Source organism: Phaseolus vulgaris, chromosome 1, assembly GCF_000499845.2.
Source record: "Phaseolus vulgaris cultivar G19833 chromosome 1, P. vulgaris v2.0, whole genome shotgun sequence".
Taxonomy (NCBI): Eukaryota; Viridiplantae; Streptophyta; class Magnoliopsida; order Fabales; family Fabaceae; genus Phaseolus; species Phaseolus vulgaris.
In genome coordinates this window covers 42252120-42276923 of record NC_023759.2, presented here as the reverse complement: position 1 = coordinate 42276923, position 24804 = coordinate 42252120, and the positions used below count along the sequence as shown (strand labels likewise).

The 24804-nt window shown below is 32.7% G+C and overlaps 2 protein-coding genes across 2 annotated transcripts; both read left to right on the top strand.

The window, feature by feature from the left end:
* The first annotated feature begins 2309 nt into the window (after positions 1–2309).
* LOC137814353 (WD repeat-containing protein WDS homolog) lies at positions 2310–8707 on the top strand. Its single transcript, XM_068617046.1, has 4 exons — positions 2310–3423; positions 4240–4341; positions 7546–8181; positions 8311–8707. The coding sequence occupies exons 1-4, from the start codon at positions 2755–2757 to the stop codon at positions 8488–8490; spliced, it is 1587 nt and encodes a 528-aa protein (XP_068473147.1). The 5' UTR covers positions 2310–2754; the 3' UTR covers positions 8491–8707.
* Positions 8708–15154: 6447 nt separating this feature from the next.
* Positions 15155–16830, top strand: LOC137814352 (small ribosomal subunit protein uS19m-like). The gene is made up of 2 exons (XM_068617045.1): positions 15155–15325; positions 16285–16830. Exon 2 carries the CDS (start codon positions 16290–16292, stop codon positions 16665–16667), a length of 378 nt encoding a protein of 125 aa, XP_068473146.1. The 5' UTR covers positions 15155–15325; positions 16285–16289; the 3' UTR covers positions 16668–16830.
* The last annotated feature ends 7974 nt before the right edge of the window (positions 16831–24804 follow it).

Here is a 24804-nt window from a genome sequence, read left to right as displayed (position 1 = left end):
TTATTTATCTATGTCAATAGTGTTGTTTGGAAAATAATACCACCTGATTAGTCAATAGTGACTGTTATTCAAATAATACTTTTAAGCGGGTTAGTCAAGAGTGGCAAAAATTGTAAATTTTTTACCTTCACGTAGATTGTAAATATCTACATGGAAGATTGTAAAAATATTCATGGTCTTGGAGATTGTAAAAATCACCTTCATGAAAATCTAAAGGTGACAAACCTCTTACTCATATGGACGGGTGCAAAAAACTGGATCTTGCTTAGAAATATCTAGGATGTTGGAAATCTTTAGGATATTGGAAAAATATTCCTATGGGAAAAACATTTTATGAATTTACTTTTTCTTCCTTTGTGTCATATTCCATGAAGCTCACCAAAGTTGAATGTTGGATCAAGATCCATAGTCTTTCTATGGAATATTGATAACAAAAAGCAATTTTCTCTATAGCGAGAGAGATTGGTACTCCTCTTTCTCTTTATGATTGCACCATGAATAAATGTAGAGACTTTTTTTTGCTAGAGTGTTGGTTGATATTGATATGATATCTACTTTGCCTAATCAAATTTTGGTAGAAAGACATGATTTTGCTTTTATTACATATATTGAATTTGAGAGGTTACCTCCATTTGTTCTCTTCACGCAAGGACATGATATTTTTAAATGTATACAACATCCTGGTAATCTCCATAACACTACCAAATCATTTATTGTTTTGTCCAAATCTATTGTTGTACAATATTAACATGTGACTGTACAAACAAAAGAAACTAATGATGGCCCTCACAAGGAAGTGGTTGGTTTCACAGATAAACAAAATTATGCGGTAGATGTACAATTATATGATGTAACTATTAGTAATGAATGGGTGGTGGAAGTTGAGGGAGTTGTTATTGATCTTGATATCCTTGTTGAAGTTGTTATTGGTTAGGAGGAGAGTGCATCTATTCTTAGTCAAAAGTTTAAGAAACCAGTTGAAAATATATGGGTTGACTTAAGATCTTAAGATGATATTTTTGCTATGTTCCATAGTCGGAAGATGTTCATGAATAAGACAATTTGTTACAAAAAAAACTCATTGTCTCCTAAAAATTATAGTATTTTAGAAGGATTCTCTCATCTCAAATTTTCATATAATGCAACAAGTCATAAATTAGTTGTTTGCAAACATGTTACTCTAAATATGTTTATTCAATATTTAGTCTTGCAAAATTGTTTTGAATCTCTTTCATGTGATTAACAAAAGGCTCAATAGTCATGTTCGACCATTTTTTCAGCAGATATAGTTGAATCTATCCCGACTGATATTTTTTAAGAAGAAGTCAATTTTGTCTATAAGTTATGGGGTGAAAAGATGGAAAATGATGAAGTATTAAGTGAAGACGATGAATTAGTTGAAACCTCCAGTTGATCGATACGTCATCATAAAGCTAGAGTGAAAGTCAATAAAATGACATTCAAAACAGATCAACTAAATAAAAAAATGATAATGATGTGCAACACCATCATAGAATTTTATTACCATTATTGAATGCAAACAAGGGTGCATCTGATTGGATTGTTGAGATTCAATCGTTTCACTTTGTTGTCCTTTTGAAAGCTACTTATTAGAAAATGTTTTCTTGTTTGTCCTTTTATCTTTATTTTTTATTTTTTGGTTTAAACTCCTAATATAATTTGCTTACTTAGGCTACTTTTTGATTTTTTTAAATTTTTGTTTTATATTATTTCTTGCATGAGTTTGATTTAGTTTCCTATTTTATTTTATTTTAATTTTATGATATTTTTCTCGATATTATTACACTCTTCCCTTATTTATTTTCATTTAATTTTATTTTGCCTTGTGATTGAGACCATTATGATAAAAACAGTGTAAAGATAATAGAGGGAACTATCCAGAAGAATAAGGAACCACGTCAGGTAAAATATATTTTACATGTATCCATTCCCTTCTCTACGAAAAATATGTATGGATTAAAACATGCATTAAAATATATTTAATGCATTTTGAAGACAAATTAGAGTTATGCTTTTAATTATCCCAAGCATTGCGTTTTCTTACAAAATACTAGTTTTATGCAATTGTGAAATAATAATAAAATAATAAAATAAAACAGATAATATATTAGATTCATAAAAGATTGTGAATCTTTCATAGTCAAATCACCATAGATTATCTTCACCAAACATTCACATCTAATTTATTGCAAGAGCTTATTGAATGAAGAGATGAGATTTTAACACATGTTATCATTAGCAAATAGATGCATTGAGAAAAGTAGTTGGAGTTAGGGGTTTAGATAGAAGTTTTGGGGTTGAGTGTGTAAATAAAGCCCAACTCAATTAGAGTTTAGTTGATAAAAATAAATTAAAATCCGAAGTGGTGGATGATTGGAGCCATGGCACACGTCACTTGCGGATAAGAGAGACCGAGCCCGGAGAAAAAAGAACCACGTGCGTTAACTATGATTTCTTTCATTGTATTCTGGTTTTGAAGTTTCGGAGTTCTACGCTTGATCCTATTCTTAGCTTCCATTTGATTCTTTTCGCCATCTTCTGCACACGTATATTTATATACTCTGTTCCGTTGCTTCTACTTTCCAACTGTTCTGAACCTTTCCAAAACCATCTCACTCATCTAGCATCTAGGGTTTACCTTTTGCTTTTCTTTTTCCCGATTTTCCGAATTCTTTTCACCAAATTGTGTGCGTTTCGATTTGTTCTCGTTTTATACATGCATCTTATTCGTGTATGGAGAATCCTTGTGAGGTACTCGGTACCGAAGGGTTGATTAGAAGGCATGAATTTGTTAGGATCATAATTCAGTGTCTGTATTCCTTAGGTTACAGTAACTCTGCCTCCTGTTTGGAATTAGAATCTGGCATTTCGTACAGGTCCAATGAGCTTAAGTTGCTTGAATCGTTTATATTGAATGGGGATTGGGACGATGGCATTGAGTATCTCAATTCCATAAAGGATGTGTTGGGGGAAACAAAGGAATCTGCCATGTTTCTTGTTTTAAGACAGTGTGTTATGGAGTATTTGAATTGCGGTGAAGATGCGTTGGCTTTAGGGGTGTTGAGGAAACAGGTTTCTACCTTGGATGTGGACAAGTGCAAAGTTCACAGTCTGGCTATGTGCATGCTTTCGTTTAAGGATATGGAGTTAGCTGCAGTTGATGATGATGATGATGACGATGACGATGCTGTTGTACATGGTCTGAGAAGAAAGTTGTTGGCGGATTTGGAAAATTTGTTGCCTCCTCCGATATCAGTGCCTGAAGCAAGGCTGGAGCACTTGGTAGAATCTTCTGTTACGGCCTGGGTCGATTCGTGTATGTATCATTGTTCGTCGAATCGGATATCGCTTTATGAGGATCATTGCTGCAGCAGGGATCAGATTCCTACTAGAACGACTCAGGTGAGTTGTGTGTGTGTGTGACGTGTGCAAGTGTTCTATTTACATCATTTTTTGGCTATGGGTTTTTAAGAATCTTAATTTTTATTGCCTTTATGGTCAGTTTTGGGCTTAGATTATCTTTCGGACTTCCCATTAGAAGTTATGTAAAAGGGAATATTGTTATACAAAGGAGAGGAGGGATAGTTTGTAGCTGGTCAAGCCAACTCCCCGTTATGAGTTTCAGTGAAATATTATAAAAGGGAAAGGAAAAATGCATATACTATGCTCACTCGAAACTACCACCCTTTTTCTTGCACCATAGTTTATTGGCATTTCCTATACCATATCTATATTGTTAGATATATAATCTCCACACCAATCACTGTTCTGTTCTCTCAGTTAGTTGGGTTTTTTAATTTCTGTTGTAACTGTTCTGAATCAGCACATTTTATAGATTGTTGCAGACTCTTCTTAGAGTCTTACACCTTGTCAAATCAAATAATTAGAATACACTTTCACTTTCAGATTTTGTTTTTCATTTTATATTCTCCCCCTCTAAGAATTTAATACGTATTAGCCAGCCATGAGTCTGGTAACGGGTTTTTCATATATCAAGAACTGGTATGATAAGACACAGTTTTCATGATCATTTTGATCCCTAATTTGTAGTTCTTTTTGGGTATATGCCAAGAGATTGAGTAGTATGGAAGCTTTTTGCGTGGCAAAAGAAGATAAATCAGATTTTGAATCATGAACATAAATTCCAAATTAATCTTTTCTAACGTGGGATATTGCATGCCTTAGATAAATAACAATTTTTTCTTTCTATCATTACAGATATTGACTGGACACAAAAATGAAGTTTGGTTTGTTCAATTTTCGAATAATGGGGAGTACCTAGCCTCTTCATCCAATGATTGCACAGCCATCATATGGAAGGTATCATGCTGTTGTAATATGAAGAAGTGTTTATTTTAGCTTTATAAGATTCATCCAAATTGTTTCTTCAGAAATGTCAATTTGTGTTTTATCTCCTAATATGTACGAAAAAATTTGTCAGCAAACTCGCATCTATTTATATTCACTGTAATTTAGGTTCATTTCATGGCAAACCCTCCCTAAATATCATTTAGATTGAGTGGAAAATACTTTATTTATAATATTATTCTAATGGTTGGAGATTGTTTGATCTATTGAGCTTGATAGCTTAATATTTTGGAGCTTAGGAAAAAAGGAAGGGATAAACTATAGAAGGAAAGGATACTTAAGGTTCAGTATCATGTCTGGACTTTGGAATTTATTTAAAGAAGAAAGAATATGTTTCTTGTTTTGTTTGGTACTGCTCTAGCTTAAGGTACTTGCAACTTTGAACTAGAAGTACTCACAAATTTGAGCTAGAACAGGTGCTAACATGAATAGGAAATAAGTGGATTTCAGGACCTTGCAAGAATCTAATTTGGAAGGATTAAAAGATGGATGCTGTCATCACTGAAATGGATTTTTTACATCATTGTCCGCTCATATATTTCTTAGTCCTGGTTACTGGAGGTTTGTTATAAGGCTCCATGAATGCCTTAGTTCTCATTATTATAGCATAGGCAGATAATGAATAATCAATAGAAGCTCCAAAATCATTGTAGTTGAACGCTAGTATTTTGTTGATTTTGGGATCTGGATTACTGGCATCACTTCAAAATTTGAAATTTATATTTTAAGTGTCTTATTTCCTCAATTGGACAAGGCTGTCCATGGTCAGTGGTATGAAGATTGCAAATCAGGTGCTTATTCTGGTGCTTATTTATGTAAAACTGAGGATCTCATGGACGTGAAGAATTTGGATGATTTTGAAGGGAATAGCACGATGCAGTTAAAAGGAATTTCCAATGCTTTTTCTTATCCCCTTATTAAGTGGAATGGCCTGCATCTTTGATCCGGTACATAAATCACTATTACTTTTGAGGGTTTGTGGTCTTGATGTGGTGGTACTAGGTTGCAGGTGTTCCCATAAGGCGACAGTGTTTTCTCAGAAAATGTTAATGGAGCAGGATTTGCAATTTTTTTAGGGCAGTGAACATGAGTGTGATTGGTCCAAATGTCCATATTTTGAGTTAACCATGCACTATTGACATTAGGGTGGAACCCTAAGAGTGACATTACCATTATTTTGTTGGATGTAAGAGAAACAATCTTGATTGTAGGACCACATATATTTGATGAATAAGATGTTATTTTCTTTTCTGTAACATTTTCTATGTAAGTTTAATATGCTGTTGCTAGAAGCATAGAATCATGCAGACTGCAAAATGATCAATCTCTGAGAATGTTGCATCTTCAGATATGTTATTCATAAGATAAATAAAAATAGATGGGGTTTTGAAGGATTTATTGTGCAGACCTGCCTTTTTATTCTCTCTCTCTCTATCTTGGATGATGTCTTAATCCAAAATTCTATATTTCTTTCTTCATCATTTGTCGAGCTTTTATCCTATTAAAAAAAGAAACCTGTCATTTCCACACCAAGGAAAAATATTTGCAACCTTCATTTAAATGGTGGGAATTTTTATAGATTGTTGTGACCTTTTTTCCATTTACAGCTGGAATTATGGAAAATTAATGAGCTGGCAGTTTCTTGGCAATTTCACACCTAAAAACTTTTGTATGTTCAGATAGATAATATAAACGAGAATGGAATAGGCCAGTTAAGGTCTTATTTATACTAACAAGTTGGCTGGAAAGAGGAGTGGAGTGAGACTAATATAAAGCCCTAACTAACATGGGTACTTTACTGGCATGAAGCCCATACTTATGGCTCACTTTTTGGTGTAGGACATTCATTAATTGTAAGAGATGGCTAGGGAAATATCAGAATTCGGCGATTTATAGCTGTTCATATTGTGTTTGAGATATCTGACCAATATACATTTCCTATCCTATTTGAAAAATTAAATTTTAAGTCTCTGTTCTACATCTTAAAATACTATAAGATCAGAGTTATGTATGTTAGAGATATGAGTTAATTATGTTAGAGATATGATTCAATTACATTAAATAGGGAGATATGATATGATTTGATGGAGAAATATCTTACTAATATTTCTTATTATTAGATATTGATTTTGTTCACTATTATTGTATCTCTTATTGGTTATCAATAAGATTACTCATGTGGGATCCCAATACACACAACAGGGTACTAGAGTAGTGCCATCCTCCGTAACTTATTTTGTTACCAATTCTTTCAGCAATATCCTTCAATATCTATCTTAGAACACTGATGTCCTATCTGATTTGATATCCATGGATATACGAATATCCACCCAAATTATACGATCTTGAATTTAGATGGACGGGTTTATATAATAGGTTGAGGTTCAATGCTAGTTTTGATTTTACTAGTAACTGGATAGAATTGATCAATGCTTTTTGGGTCACCTGCTGAGTCTGTTTCAATAGCCAATCCACTAAATCCTATCTTGTAAGGGCTCGGGTTGGGCATAATACCAAAAAAGGCTTGAAGTTCTGTTATAACAAATCTGTTTTTCTTTTAAGTTGTCTAAGGGGTCTTTCATTTGTTGGAGATCAGATAAAGTACTCGTAGGGGCAGATGGTAATTTTCCTAATGCTGATAATGGCTGAAACTTTGTAATATTAAAAGACATTTTTTTAAGTGGGGTCATTCTGCCCTCTAAATTTTCCAGTTTCAATTTCATTTTAGACATTTGACTGTGAATACAGTTGACCCATACTAGGAGGATGTACAGCACACTATTGTAGTTCTTTTAGCCGTGAACAAGCAGGTCATAGTTTCATTTCATGGTTATAAAGATAGGTTTATTTTTCTTAACGGAATACAGTTTGTCTAACAAGGACAAGTTCATTGGCATTGGAGCTGTGCAGTTTCTTAGAATATTAACATTTGTGTTAGAATATAACTAATTATATTTATTGATTAATTAGAATAATCAATTATTGATTATTTAGCGTGATAGAAGAGGTTAATGTTTTGTGAACTAAGATAACACTCTAATTGTTTGGAAATCAATCAATCAATCAATACTGGAACGTGCGTTTAGCCCAACATCTCAAATAAAGTACAACTCTCACCCTTTCAAACATTTCAAATGTTCTGAAAACATCTGTCAGGTGCTGGAGGATGGGATATTGACACTGAAACATACACTTAATGGTCACCAACATGCTGTATCTTTTGTAGCATGGAGTCCTGATGACACCAAGTTACTAACATGTGGGAACACAGAAGTTTTGAAGCTATGGGACGTTGAAACAGGTACATGCAAGCGTACATTTGGGAATCAAGGCTTTGTTGTCAGCTCTTGTGCCTGGTTTCCCAACTCAAAACAGTTTGCGTGTGGCAGTTCTGACCCTGAAAAGGGTGTTTGCATGTGGGATTGTGATGGAAACGTGATCAAATCGTGGAGAGGAATGAGGATGCCCAAGGTCGTAGATCTTGCTGTTACTCCAGACGGTGAATATCTTATCAGCATCTTTTTAGATAAAGAAATTCGTATTCTGCATATGGGAACAAATTCAGAGCGAGTCATTTCAGAGGAGCACCCAATCACATCCCTTTCAGTTTCAGGAGACAGTAAGTTCTTCATTGTCAATCTCAACAGTCAGGAGATTCATATGTGGGATGTGGATGGGAAATGGGATATGCCATCCAGGTTTAAGGGCCACAAGCAACACAAGTATGTGATAAGGTCATGCTTTGGTGGATTGAATAACACTTTTATCGCCAGTGGTAGTGAAAATTCACAGGTAATCCCCTGTTCTTGTGGTTCTATATAGACATTCCCTATAAACCATTTACCTGTTTTGCAAGGCATTGTTATTGTTATTTGTTAGTAAACATTTAGTTAAATCACCTTCAAATTTTGTTTAATTCAGGTATACATTTGGAACCGTCGGAATCCGACACCGATAGAGGTTCTATCCGGACACTCCATGACTGTGAACTGTGTGAGCTGGAACCCCAAAATACCACAAATGCTGGCATCTGCTAGTGATGATTATACAATTCGTATATGGGGACCCAGCTTCCAAAAAAAAGAAGGTGAAGTTGAGTAGATTAGATGAACACGTTGAATGTTAAAATTTCAGGTGTAGTGTAGCCTAGTTTTGGTTATATTCTTCCCCATCCCCCCACACGCAAAAGTGTGTTCAGGTCACAGCATGAGTTTGTAAAGTCTAGTTTACCCATGCAAGAATTTTGGAATCTTGGGTGTACATTACCCATCTGTATATCTCACTTTCTTTAATTTCATATTTAACCCACTATTTATCAGATTGTGTGCTGAAACTGATGGGTTTAACTTAAGATTTACTCTTGGGTCAATGGGCAACAGTGCTGTAGGCCCCTGTTGGCACACGCCCATGTTCTCTCTCTCCCTCTCTCTTGAAATGAAACTTTAATGAATAAAGACAGAAAAATATATTGTAGTTTTAATAATAGTAGTTTATAATAAGTACTTTTAAATTCTTTAAAATGTATATTTAATTTCGTCATATTTTATAAAGATAATTTTGTAAGAACTGTTATCATTTCATCTATGTGTATCTCCTCGTTTTATTGAAGTGAAAAACATTATTAGTTTTATTTGTAAATAAAACCCTAAACTCTCGTGTATCTTCTCGTTTTATCGTTTTATTAAATCCTAAACCCTAAAATATTAGTTTGATATAATTTGCCTTAGGCGATTAAGAGTAAAAAATAAATAATGCAAATGAATAATAAATATAATAAAAAAAGTATGTATATATATATTTTTAAATTATTTTCAAATATAATTTTTCATGTAGAAAACATATCTAATTTGTATGAAAAATAACATAAAACTAAAAAAATTAAAGAAGACTAGCAGTTAGGTTTCGGAATGGATTTACTTGAACTAAGACTTTTGAATCATCTTCCTCACCTAAGCATCTCTAATTTTGCTGCCATCATTTTATTAATTTTTTTATTTTTCCCTAGAGTAATACTTTTTCAAAAAACAATTTTTTAATTCCTCTGAAATTCGCCTCTCTGAATATTGAATAATTTTAAATCAAATTAAAATTAAAGAAAAATAATTTTAAGTCATTGATTAAAATGTTGAGATTAAATTATAATTATTTTGATAGAATTAACAAACTAAAAAATAATTTAAGGATGAATAAATTTTGGTTTTGTAATGTAATTTAGACTTTTTATTATTTTTATTATTATAATGATTTGTATAAAAAATGAATGAAAGATAAGAGAAAGGTATAAAATTTTACAACATTATTATTATCTCTATTGTTATTATTGATCACAAGTTTTTAAAAGATTATAAAAAATGCAATAAAAAATATATAATGAGTTAAAATATAAAGTAGAATTTTAAAATTCATATTAAGGATTGAATTATTATATAGAAAATTAGTTTAAATCAATCAATAAAAAATAATAACATTAAATTTTAATGGGTTCAAAGAAGGGACAAAATAAAAAATAATTTAAGAGTAAACTAATTTTGTTTTTGATGATATTAGTTTTATAATATAATTAAAAAAAATTGTTATTATTATAATGTTTCATAAATAAATTAAATGAAATATAGAAGAAAATATAAAATTCTATAAAACTACTATTGTTATTGATTATATTTTTTTTTAAAATTATTTAAAATATACATTAAAAATATAAAATGAGTAAAAATATAAAGTAAAATTACTAAATTTATATTAAATAAATAAATTTATGCATTTATAAATGTTTCCTATTGCAAATTCACATGTTCCTTAGAATTACGTTTTAGCCCTTTCTCACACACAAACCACCAACCAAAATTATTCAAGCTTCACCAACAAACCACAAAACCAGATTTGAGAAATTATGCAATTGTGTACATGGTTTGACTTCGAAAACCATTCTCAACTGTTTCATATATGATCTTATCCCTGAGATCCGCAGAAAACTTACCATCTTGAACCCTTATTTCATCTCCCAAACTATTGACCTAATTAAACTCACTAAAGACAAAATCAAGGATTCCAAGCCTAGAACAACTCGCCCCCCTTCATACACCAATGTTTTTAACCCCACCCATACACTCACTACCCGTCCCCAACCCGTAACCTCCCAATAAAACGCTTTAGCCCCACATAAATGCAAGAGCGTCGCGCTTTAGGCCTATGCTATAATTGTGATGAGAAATTCATCCTAGGTCACAAATGTTCCACCTCCCGGTTTGTGCTAGTCTTAGATGACACAAAACCATTTTTTGAGGTTCTCGAAGACCCTATTGATCCCATTCACCATGCAAATATGGTCCATTTCCATTTATCCCCACACCTTTACAAGAATTTTTTCGCCCAAACTTTAAAATTCTAAGGCCTCATCCACAATTTGCCAGTCACAGTTCTTATAAACTCATGCAACTCCCACAATATCCTTCGACCTCGCATTGCCAAACACTTACACCTCCCGATTCAACCCAGACCACCTTTTAAAGTCATGGCTGGTAATGACGTCTTCATAACATGTCAAGTCATTTCTCCCAGTACAAATATCTCTTCAAACATCAGTTTTCACTATACCTTTCTTTCTCCTACCTATAGAAGGAGAGGACGTCGTTTTGGGAATTGAGTGGTTGCACATGCTGGGCCCCATTCAAGCAAATTTTGTTATCCCTAACGTTGCATTCACTCACCTCAACAAACAAATCACCCTCACTGCTACAACTCATAGACACCATCATCCCCACTATACCAATTACCCCCGTCCATTCAAGTTATCCTACGCCAACATTAGTCCATCTTCAAAACACCCCAAGGTGTACCCCCACCAAGACCCCATGACCACCATATTCCCCTCTTACCCAACACCGCCCCTATTAATGTACGCCCATACTGTTATCCTCATTCTCAAAAAAATACTATCACACACTTAATTAAAGAGATGCTGAGAGAAAGGTTCATCAAACCTAATACCAACCCATTTTCTTCCCCAGTACTTCTCATAAAAAAAGAAAGATGGCACCTGGCGTTTCTATGTAGATTACAAAGCACTCAATGCAATCACCATACGTGACTGCTTCCATATACCCACTATTAATGAATTCCTAGATGAATTATGGCCAACTACAATTTTTACTAAGATTGACTTGTATTCAGGGTATCACCAGATTAGGCTCAACCTAGATGACACTCACAAAACAGCCTTCAGAACTACTGATGGCCACTATAAGTTTCTAGTCATGCCTTTTGGTTTGACTAATGCTCCCTCAACATTTTAGGCAACCATGAATGATCTCCTATGACCCTACCTCAAACGGTTTGTTTTAGTTTTTTTTATGACATTCTTTTTTACAACCCCACAATTTAGGACCACCTAACCCATTTGAACCTTATTCTAAACTTGTTAGAAACCATACTATTTTTTGCTAAGCTTTCTAAATGTAATTTTGCTACCACAAAAGTAAGTTACTTGAGCCACATCATTTCCCTAGTTGGAGTGACCCTTAACCCAGAAAAAATAAGAGCAATCAAAGAATGGCCTCAACCACGTTCTCTCACGACTTTAAGAGCGTTCCTCGATCTCATCGTTTTCTACAAAAAATTTGTTCGTAATTACGTCACTCCCGCCACTCCTCTCATTGATTTATTACATTGTTAAAGATTTACATGGCCACATACAACACAACAGACATTTACGACATTGAAAGCAGAAATAACAAAGGTTCCTAATCTACGCTTCCTGATTTCAACCAACCATTTGTTAACGACACCGACGCATCCGCGATCGCTGTAGGAGTAGTGCTTATCCAGGCCAATCACTTAATCGCCCTTTTTCAGTAAAAAAATGTGTTCCCGCCTCCAAGCAACCTCCATGCATGTTAGAGAGATGTACGCACAAGGTGCATTCCTTTACTTATTCTTTCGTAGACTGGATTCTTAATCCAATGCTTTGCATTAGAAGTTATAATTAGGACTCTCAGATGCCAAGAGTTTTAAGAATACGGCCTATATTGGATTTATAGTTGGTTGGAGGTGTTGGTGGGTTTGTCACGGCCTGCAGCTGGTGCAAGATGGAAATGACATATGTGCTTGTATGCAAGGGAGTCAAAAGGAATGTTAAGGACATGATGGAGGATTCTGTTTTGATGTGTCTTATAACAGACCAATAAAGGCAGGGTGTATGCTGGTTCAGGGTTTTGTGTAAGTCGAAGTTGTAAACTCCAACCAATCTAAGTGCGAGATGGACCCTGGCAAGTAGGAAGCTGGTTTCTGATAAAAGTGAGCTTAAAAGGAGCAAACAGGGGGAAGCCAAAGTCCAAAAAGAAGCGAATGGAAGATGCTGCATTGAAGTGATTAATTCTGTGACAAGTGCTACAATCGTGCCACTGCAAGCTAGGTAGAAGGAATGTTAATGAGGTGATGGAGAAAACCAATATTTTGGTGTATTTTGATGATTTTGTAGTTGCAGTTTGCAGTGCTTATAGCATTCCAATACGAGCACGGTGCTAGCTGGAATAGGATGTCTAGCTTATGCAGCAAACATTATCTATCTATTGCTTCTGGGGTGTCTGTTCATCTCTTTATTCTTAATGTGGTTTGGTTTATGTAAAAGGGTTGGGATACCCCTTTTGTATCCCTCTTAATTTAATTTCATTCTTTGCTCATAAAAAAAAAAAGATGTATGCAATCACAAAAGTCATCAAAAAATGGTGTCAATACTTATTAGGAAACCATTTCAAAATTTACACAGATAAAAAAAGCCTCAACACACGATTATCACAAACAATTCAAACACCAGACCAATAGAAATGGACAACCAAGATTCAAGGATATGATTTTCAAATAATTTACAAACCTAGAAAAACTAATGTGGTGGCTGATTTACTCTCCCGCTAGGAGTTGCCGCCTCTATCACTGTTCCTAGCCATTTTCTCCTTGCTGCCCACCATTTTAAAGGAATTGCAACAATACTTTACCACTTCAGAAGGCCAACACTTAATACTTTTGCACACAAACGACCAACCTTTGGCTAATCAATTTCCCACAAGACAAGGATTGCTTTTTCTTCCGCCATAAGATTTTTCTTCCTTTAGCTCATGACTTCCACAAACGCATCATCAGTGAATTTCATCACTCACCAATAGGGGGACACTCTAGTTTCAAACTCCACTTATGAACTTACCATCTTCCGAAAACCCTAATCCACCAAACCCATTGAGACCACCGTATGTGTCCCCCAATCCGCAAACGCCACATGGTCATGCATTTAAGAAGTGTCATGTGCCTTTGTTCCCTACGGTCGTTGCACCCCACATGTTACCCAACCTCCAAAACCTTACACTTACTTGTGAAACCCACTTAAACCCTAATTGCGACCCAAACCCCACAAGCCCAATTCATAATCGTGCATCTTCACACTTTGAGGACAAAGGGAAATGTTCAGCGAATGACATTGTTAGAGGACTGCTTATTCCTGCACCTCCATACCTTCTTCTCTCACCTCCATATATTTTTGCCCCTCTATAATATTCTGGATTACGTAATTCGGAAGTCATTTTTTAAATTTATAATTAGCTTATGGGTTATGTAATCCGAAAGCCTTTTTTCATATGCATTATTACTTTCCGGATTACATAATCCGGAAGTCTTATTTAGCTTCTGGATTATGTAATCCGGAAGTCTTTTTTCAAATGTGTTCCGGATTACATAATCTGGAATCTAGTTTATGGGGGTGACAAAAAAGGATAAAAATGTATTTTCATATTGTGTATGGAGGTGGAAGAATAAGATATGGAGGTGCAGGAAGAAACAGTCTTGTTAGAGAAGACCCAATGTCATAGGAAGACCCAATAGACAACAAAAACAACCTATATGGATGGATGACGACATAATGAAATAAGGGTAGTGCAATTAGTAAAAGTAAATGGGCTCCACTAAGCTCAAGTTTTATTAACCTAAAAGATCACTTATACAAGTGATGTATTTTGGAAATAAAGGAGAGAATAACCTTTACCCTAATTGTTAATTCTTGAGAACTTGTTAGTTACAGTAGCTATTTTAGTTTACCCTATCATAAAGTATATTTTTAATCATCATTTCAAATAATCTTACCTTTTCAAGGTATTGTTTAACATGTTTAAAAACTCCTTTAAATTTGTTTGAATATTAAAAAAATTTATTATCATATCATACGCACATCAATAATTTTTTTTAAATTAATTAACATTCATTTAAATTTTTTATATCAGCCAAAATGATATTTATTTTATTTAAACCACTGTATTTACCCTTAAATTATTTTTTATTTTGTTCATTATTTCAAAGCAATTAAAATTTAGTCTCAACATTTTTAGTTAATTATTTTTGTTTAATTTTAATTTTTTTATGAAAAAAGAAACAAAAGAACTAAAAACTCCCTGAATTCGTTTTATGTAGAGTGAAATTCGGAAGAGATTTTCAACATCGGAAATAAAAAAAAAAATCAGTTGAGAAATTCAGTTTTGTCTGAATTCTCAATCTCTACAATAAACAGGTTCATTTGAGGAAATAATATTTCACTGGATTTATTTAGAGATTTTTTTTTTTCTGAAAGTTATTATATTTTTAAAAAAATCTTAACATATCCAATAAACATAAAAGATAAATTAAACTATATTTTAAAATTTTATTTTTATAATTTTCAATTGCAGTGTTTTCGTGTTATATATAATTTGTCTTTTAATTTAATGCCGAAGCAAAACTAAACGTGCATTTGGATTCGTCACTTCACTCTACAATGTCCTTGTTGTGTACAATTGAATGAAAACACTGCTTCATCCCAAACCCTAAACTGCCCCCGTGGTTGTGATTCTTCCCGCCGGCAACCCTTACGGCGGCTTCTCCCGCTGTCGCCGCTGTTTAGCGCTGCTCCATTTCTAATCAGGTCCTGATTCTTTTCATTTCTTATACTTCGTGTTCTTAGGACTAACGAGTTAAAGTAGTTTTCAAAACAATTTCTAATGACTTAGTTTTTGAATTCTGAAGTCAATTCGTACAAATTGGTGACGCGACTTTCGTTGTGTTGTGACCCCATTTTGATAAATATGTGCTTTAGTGACCTAATTTGGGATCTCATTGTGTTGTTGTGGCCTTTACTGTTACTGAGTTGGAAGGTCAGACAGAGATTTGGAGCTTTGTTAGCCCGATTTGTTTGTCCTTGTGGTGGGTTTGTTTTTCAGTCTAGGCTTCTTTGTTTATTTGTTTATTGCTTCCATCTTGGATGGTCTGTTTTCGTGGTTTGTTTATTGCTGTAAATTTTGGTTATGTATGGATGGGGGAATTGTTATGGGTAAGTTGCTGCAGGGCTGTGCTTGAAGCTAATTCCATGTCAATTTTTTTAACCAAGATTGGATACTTACTCCGGTCCCCTGTCATTATGGTGTGATATAAATTTTGGTGTACCAATATATGAATTTTGGCATGTATTGCCGAGGGATTGTAGTCCATGAGTATGTTCTAGGGGCTTTCCATGGGTTGATCCAGGTCAGTTTTAGGAATCAAGGTTGCCATGGATATGAGTACCACTTCAGCTTTCTCTTTCAAATTCTATCTGTTAAATTAAGTGTAAATCTTTCAAGCAGTGAAGATTGGGATGCTAGTGCCATGTTTTCCCGCCATGAAGTTATATTTTGATGATTAAATTTGTAGAATCCCTATGTAACAACTTATCTTTTACCCTAAACAAACTACCCCAGGCCTCTCCTATTGACCATTATTTTTTATGGATAAAACCAAATTGAAGCAAACACTGCACTCCATTTCCTTTAGTATATCTGTAAGTGACCTCAAATTGGTTTGATTTTCCGAATTTTAATGTTATGATTTGCGTTTGTGTCTGATCAGGAAGAATGAGGCCAACAATGATGCTCAAGGTTCTGAACAAGCAGTTTCTTGGAATTGTTGGTGATGCAGCTACTGCTGTCGCCAAGAAGCCTCCCCCACCTACTATAGTATCACGCAAACCTGCTTTCATTGATGCATTCTTGTACAAGATGAAGAAGAACCCAAGTCTTTTGTCCAACAAGACCATTTGGTCACGAAGATCCACTATCTTGCCAGAATTTGTTGATACTACTGTCAAGATTTACAATGGGAAAACCACTATCCGCTGTAAGATCACTGAGGGAAAAGTAGGTCATAAGTTCGGAGAGTTTGCTCTCACCAGGAAACGCAAGACCAAAGAACAAGCCAATGCCAAAGTTAAACAACTTAAGAAAAAGAAGTGATTTTTTTCTTAACTTTTGGACCAAAATAATTTCTTGAATATTTTATTTTCTGCTATATTTACATCAATCTGGTTAATTCTTAGGTTCTATAGATTGCTTGTGAAGACCTAACAGTATTCCCTGATAGTTGACAGTAATTGCTGTTAAATTGGTTCTTTGACTATCTGGTCTTTTCATTTGATGTCATCATAATTTAACTCGGGGAAGGTAGATCAATGTTGGATCAGTTTATGCTTATTCACTAGTGAGGAACTGAATTTTATAGTTTTTTTTGCTTATTCTGAATTCCCCTGCAAATGCTTAGGGATGTCATCATCATAAGTTGTTTGCCTGAAATAAGACTCTGGAATATTACTCATACGTAGACACATATAAACACGACATATACATTTTTTTTATTACAATAAAATAAATACATTTTTATATTTTCGATATTTAGGAGTTTGAAACTAAACTTCCATGATGCGAGAAGAACCATCACTGTAAGCAATAGATATAAGAAGAAATAACACTTTTAAGAATTTTAATTTTGATTATACTAATTTTTAAAAATTTGATAGGTTATTTCTTCTTTCCATGAGATACATGGAAAGAATGGTATTAAATTGGGATGGGATATGTATGTCCAACCGGTTAAATTGGAAACCGGATCTATTATGGGTTCAGTCACATAATCAAATAAATTATGTATGCTATTTCGGCTGACGTCATCAACCTACTTGAAAATCCATATAACAGTGACTATCCTTGAGCCGAGCTGGTGCATCTTTTTCTTTGTGCGTATTGTATATTTTTTATATATCAAGGTCTGGTACAATAAGACACTGTTCTTCTGACCAACATTTGGCGAATAAGATATTGTATATTTTCTGTAACATCTTCTGTGTAAGTTTAATATGCTGTTGCCAGAAGCCTAGAATCATGCAGACTGCAAAATGATCAATCCCTGAGAATGTTGCATCTTCAGATATGTTATTCATAAGATAAATAAAAAAAACACATGGGGATTTGAGGGATTTATTGTGCAGATGTGCCTTTTTGTTCTATCTCTGCCTTGGATGGTGTCTTAGTCCAAAATTCTATATTTATTTCTGCATCATTTGTCTAGCTTTAACTCTATTAGAAAAAGAAGCCTGTTATTTCTACACCGAGGAAAAACATTTGCAACCTTCATTTAAATGAAGGAAGAAGGAACCTGGTGGCTTTACTTCCTCAAAGTTTTCTTATTGTATCACTGAGGACTGGGTTGCTGATGAAAAAAAAAACTGAGGACTGGGTGGTGTGTTTGCAAAAAAAAAAAATCCCACACTCAATACATCACAAAAAATATTTGTGAGTACAAAATCTTATACCTGTAAAATATGAATCTGTTTATAGAGTCTTGATGAACTTTTTTTAGGTATATGAACCTGGATTAAGATGGCCCTTGTATACTTATAATTGATTTTTGCTCTATTTGCTAGTTTAGAGGTATAATCTGCTTGTACTATTAATCTTATTTGGTTTCCATATGAGATATAAGAATTATTAAACCCACAATTTGTCATATTTTACTATTTGTTGCTTTATATCTTGGTGTATGAGAAAGTGTATTGAAGATCCTATGTGTACTACAGATAAATAAACTCCACACTCTTAGTCTCTTAAGAGTACTGTGATTTGAAAAGGTAGCAGCATATTCCTTTTCTTCCCGAAGAATATGTTTACTAATATGAGTTGGAGAATGGGCAACATGTGCTGTAGGTCCCTGTTGGCACATTCGCTCATAATAATCATCATATCTGCACTCACCACTTTGCCGCCCCTAAACCGGGTGCATGCACGACAATACTTATATTTTATCAAGTGATTATTTTTTTTAAAGTTTTTTTAAGAAGATAAAAATAATAAGTCTTTTTCTGAATAATTGCAAATAAATACGTTTTCAGTTTTTAGGCAATTTAGTGCATGTTTGGTGATAGTTTCTGTTCAGTTCTAATATGATGGGTACTTGCAGGCCTTAATTGGTTTTGCCTTGTTCTCTTTCATGGATTTGCACTAAGTTAGTTGAAATTTGCCTTCAAGATGTGTTTAGTACGCGGTATTTTGCTTCTAGGATGTTTGGATTTTTTATTCTAGAGTAATAGATGACATGAATTTGCTTCTTATGTATTTTTCTATTCATATGTTTAAATGAATAAAGAACAAGTCATTACAGTTGCAAATGATAAATGATGATATACTTGTGGTTGTGAGAATATAATGTTAGAATCATTTATTGAATTAAATGATGTTTGATATGTGCTATTGATAATAATCCTATTTCTATATGGAAACTTGCAAAAACTTAAATTATTTAATAACGTTTTTTCTCTTTATATTGTATCCTTTAGGACCTTACCATAAGAAAGACGATTTTAATTAAGGAATAAAGTGAGTTGTATGTGTTAAGTTTCAATGACCAAAAAAAAAGAGAAAGTCATAAGTGAAAGAGTAACAACATAAACATAGGTAAAATTTCAAATATGGCTTTATCATAAAAGGCTTAGACATTCCTTACTTAGTCTTATCCAACTTTTGTTTCTTAGTCTATTTATCAAAGAGTTTATTGAGTTTTTCAATTATGATTTTTTGTAAGTGTTAAAGCACCGACATGCCTCCCCAATATGAATAAAAAGACTAATTTCACTTTTGATTTAATTTACTTTGATGTTTGTGGTCATGTTTTAGATTCTATCTTTGGGGAAAAATGGTTTCTTATTTTTATTAATGATTGTACTCGTGTCACGTGAACATGTGTTGTGAAAAGTAAGTCTAACGTATTTCAAATTTTTGTGTTGTCAAAAATCAATTTGAAAAAGAATCAAAATATATCGAATATATGAATTATGAGTTTTGCAAATTTTTATCCTTTAATGGTATTATCCATGAACTAACATGTGTTAACACTCTACAACAAGATGATATAAGTAGTTAGTGTTGAACAAGGTGCTTTTATGTCTCCAAATCCAAGTGGAATGAATGAAGATCCTTGTTGTTGGTTGTGTGTGTGTTTAGAGTAATTGAATTTGCTAATCCACTATAATTGATGATTCAAGGTTGTTTGATCCTTTTGAAAAATATGTGTTTTCAAAGGAAAGTTAAAAATCAACCTGTTGAAATTTCGATTTAACCAGTTATTTTACACTTGTATTTTGAAAAGGATTTGAAAAACTTGACTTTGGTTGACTTTATTGTCAAACCAATTCAATCGATTGTTTTACTGAAAATCTTAACCAAATTTTGTTAAGTGGCTTTAATCTATTTTAACTTATTTAAAACTGTTTTGGCTCTTACATTAAATGCTTTGACCAACTGATTGAAGTTTAAATAAGTTGTTTTATGCTCCTAGTCTGAATTAATTCAAGAGAAATCATTCAAATCAATTTTCCAAGATTGTTAAAAGCTTTGGATCTTTTCTAAGAGAGGAATATGATTGTGTTGTATTCATTTTGCTTTAATATGTGATTGTACCCAGGTGTACTCTCTTGATTACTGTATTTATGTAAGAATTGTTGTTGTGCAGATTCAGAGGTTGTTCTGAAATCTGTGGTGTATTTGTCAAAGGTGGTGTGTGTTCTTGAAGGGTTCAAGATCACCACTTTGATGTGTTGTGTGTAATCAAGGTTTTTGATTACTTAGTGAAATCTCAATGATTGTTGAGGACTGGATGTAGCTCTTGGTAAAAAGTGAACTAGTGTAAATTCTATGTGTTAATCTCTCAATCATTTCTCTATTTTAAAACTGTTTTTGCTTTGTTTTTAACACTGCTGATATAAACAACCGATTATTTCGAAAAAAACAACCAGTTGATTTTCTGCAAGCACATTAAAAATAGTTTTGAACTTGGCTGATTAGATTTCTAATTGATTGATTTCTCATTCATTGTCTTTCACTATACCTTCAATACTTGCAAAAATCTTTCATAAAAAATTCACCCTCATCTTGTTTATGGCCTACATTTCTAACAATTGACATCAGAAGCTAAGTTCTTGAAAGTCATTCAAGTTTTCGATCCTTAAAATATTTTTCATGGCTGAAAAACTACCCTTTGAGGAGGGTGCTTCAATTAACAGACCACCTATGTTTTGTGGTTTGAATTATCAGTTATGGAATGTAAGAATGAAGATCTTTGTGGAATCAATTCATAGAGGAATCTAGGATGCCATCTAAATGGCCCTTTTATTCTTAAAGCTGAAAAAGATGATGTTTCTATAGAAAAACCTTGGTCCCAATGGACAGAGTCTAAAAACAAAAAAGCTTAGTTTGATTGTATTGCTAAAAACATCATTACATTTGCTCTAAATTCTAATGAGTTTTTCAGGGTCTCACAACGTACTTCAGCAAAAGAAATGTGGGATATTCTTGAAGTTACTCAGGAAGGAACCAATGATGTAAAAAGAGCAAGAAAGCATGCCCTGATTCAGAAGTGTGAGATGTTCAGAATGCAAAAGGGGAGACCATTGATGATGTACAAAAGAGATTCACTCACATTGTTAACCATCTCATCAGCCTTGGAAAAATCTTTGAAAGGGAGGAACTCAACATCAAGATCCTCAAGTGCTTGGATAGATCTTGGTAGCCTGAAGTCACAACCATCTCTGAATCCAAGGATTTGACTACCTTGACAACAACCTCCTTGTTTGGAAAGCTTAGGGAACAAGAGTTGGAGATGGATAGGCTGAATGATTAAGAACATGAAGAGAAGCATGTGAGAAGCATTGCTTTGAAAGTTGTTGGTCAGAAAGATGGACAAGAATCAAGTGAGGACAGTGATGAGAAAACCCTTAACTTGCTAACCAGGAAATTCAGCAAGTTCTTGAAGAAAAAAAAAAAACAACCAATCCTCAAATAGGTATAACAACAAGAAACTCAATGATTTTAATGCTAACAATTATACCTGTTTTGGATGTGGTAAACATGGCCATATCAAAGTTGATTTCCCCAACATTGAAAGCAATGAGAGAGGACCAAACAAGAAATTTGAGAAGAAGGGAAAAACTAAAAGAGCCTACATTGCTTGACAAGACAATGATGTTTCTTCCTCTAGCTCAACATCAAATGGAGATGAAAAGGAAAATATGTGTTTGATGGCAAAGGGAGAATTAGATGCAAGCAGTGTAAGTTCTAGCACCTCAATTAATTTTGAAAATTACAGTCAACTTCTTGATACTTTTAAAGAAACTCATGAAGAAGTTAATAGGCTGATCCTTTTGAACAACTGCTTGAAAGACATGAATAAGTGGTTGAAAAACAGAGTCAAAGCTTTAGTACTTGATTTTAAGATTAAAAATGGGGCTACTATGTAGAAAAAAAATACATTTTAACGGTGAAGATATATATTTTTGCTAGCTATGCAGGTTTTTTTACTGATAGAAGATCTACCTCTAGGTATTGTATATTCTTAAGAGAAAGTTTGGTCATCTAGAAGCAAAACACAAGATATAGTATCTCGATCAAGTGCAAACGTTTTTACTCATAATGCAATGCAACATGGTAGGACAAACATATTAAAATTGGCAAACATTTCATCAAAGATAGTCTTAACAAAGTTATGGTCCCATGTCCTTATAGGACTTCAATTAGTAGACATCTTCATTAAGGGACTTCATTAGGGCATATTCCACGTTATTGTAGGCAAATTGAGAAAGATCAATATTCACTTACCAACTTGAGGGAAAACATTGTAAATAAGGGATTATTAAGATAAAAATATCTTAATATCTCTATAGTAACTATAGTAACTATGAAAACCCTAGAATCTACACATTCATTTTAACAAATTTTATTTCCTTTTGAAGAGTTGTGATTATTACAAATAGATGGATTGAGAATGTAATTATAATGTCCTTTCATCTCGAAGCAACTACCATGTATGCTCAAAGTTGAATTTCTCACCTACATATAGAGAAAAAAAAACTCCTATACATATATTTCATGATGTCTTTCTCAAAGCTCCCATTTATGTGTTATTAAACGCTTATTTATCACAACTAATCAAAAGTTGAACTGCTTTATTAATTTGAAATCAATGACATTTTAGTTTATCAAATTTCCTTTTTAGTTAATTGCGATAACTAATATTATAAAGTGTAATTTTGGTTTGCGAAGAATAACACTAAACACATTTCACTGAAAAAAAATAAAATATCATATTTATAGAGTTATTTATCTTGATTGTACGAAAAGGATCATAATTTTTGTATCTATAGTTTAAGTCTATTCAATATACATTGAAATATCAAATATCAAGTCATGAGCAACGTATAAATAAAAAGCAATTCAATAATTTCTTGTTGCTCTCTAAGGGTCTGTTTGATTTTGTGTGAGTGTTGAGAAAAAAGAATGAAAGACATGAATCTCATTTATTTGTTTCCATTCAAATGCACTAATTTGCAACAATGAATTTGAGGGGCATTGTCACCCTCATTTGTGAGATGATATGAAAGGATAACCACTTGAAATTTTATGTTTACTCTTATATTCTTACTTTAGTTTTGAATTCGAGCATGTTTTACTACAAAAAAAAAAGTGTATTATTTGAGTGGTTATTACTATTAGTAAACTACCTAAAAATTGATATGAAAATCCATGGTGAGAGAAAGATTTCTTAAAGTTTGGGTCAAGATTCACTTGATATTTTGATGGTTGATAATTTATTTTAAGGAAGGATGATACAACATTAAGTAAAAGGGACTAAATATTTTAGGGTTAATAAAATAATAATATTATGAATGAGACATGACAATTAATAATAAAGATCACAATGATAAAGATTCAATTGCCAAGATCTTATTTCATGAAAATTTGGTTAATTGTGGAAAGAAATAAGAAAAAAATTTGTTAAAAAAGGATAATTCTTACAATTTGAATCATGTAATAAAAAAAGATACCACACATTAAAGATAATGTATCACACAAAGTAATGAAGTTTCTTAATTATGTGACAAAATATGCCAACTCAGTTTGATATTTGTGAAAAAAGTATTAAAACTACATTCAACCTTTGCTTACAATATTTTTCAATAACAGTATTCTAGTTTGTTTTATTTCTTGTAATATTTTGCACTGGTAGTATTGTAATAATGTGACTTTGTAGCAATATATTTCTGTGATGACTTTTAATCTTGTGTTTAAAACATGTTTTTTTAAAATATTTTAGAAAAAAAAGTGATTTTTTTTTCTATAGATTCTAACATGTTATTTGAATATGTCAATATACTCCAAGAATATCATATGACAGAACAAAATATATAATATTAAAGTTTATAAATGAGGATATGCAAATATAACTGAGGAAAAATAATCTCCACACATTCAAACCAAATCTTATTTGAATAGACATGAAGATGAAATTCATAACTAAAAATATAAGGTTATAACTTTTCTCATTCTTAAAATTATGGAGATTATAAGTCGAATTTGTAGAAAATAGAAATAAATCATTATCAACAAGAAAATAGAAAATGAATTTATTATGATTGGCTTTGGAGGTCCATATGTTGTTCATGATCTAATTGTGCACTTCAAGCTCACAAATAAATATGAATCCACGAGTGTTTTTGTGAGGGTTAAAGTATTAGTTTTATGAATAAAATTTTAGGACAAACATATTTTACTTCATTCGTTTAATTTAAAAAATATAAAAAAATAAGTTTTGCAAGTTAAAAAAAATACTAAAGCATTTTTTTAGCATTTTTTTAAACGAAGTCAATAGTCATTCCATTTAGGGTATTTAACACGTTACTAATTAAAATAAAAAGCAATGTTTTTTCTTGCGTGTTTAGTAACATCTATGTATGAAACTTACGCCAAGATGTAATAGATATTTTCAACGACTTTAAAAATTAAAATTGACTTATGTTTTACATTTTCTATCCACATTAATTAATATCTATAATATTCTTAATTTTTAACCATTTCCATATTTTTTAACAATTAATAAATTAAAAGAACATAGTTTTAGACATAATAAAAAATGTAAAAATATGACATAATAAAATCGTAATGAGTTAATTAATATTATTATCCATGTTTCATAAATTTGACTTGGTATCGTTTTCCTTGGTTTGAGAGAGTCCATTTTGGTCCTAAACCTAGGTTGGTTTCACAAATCCTT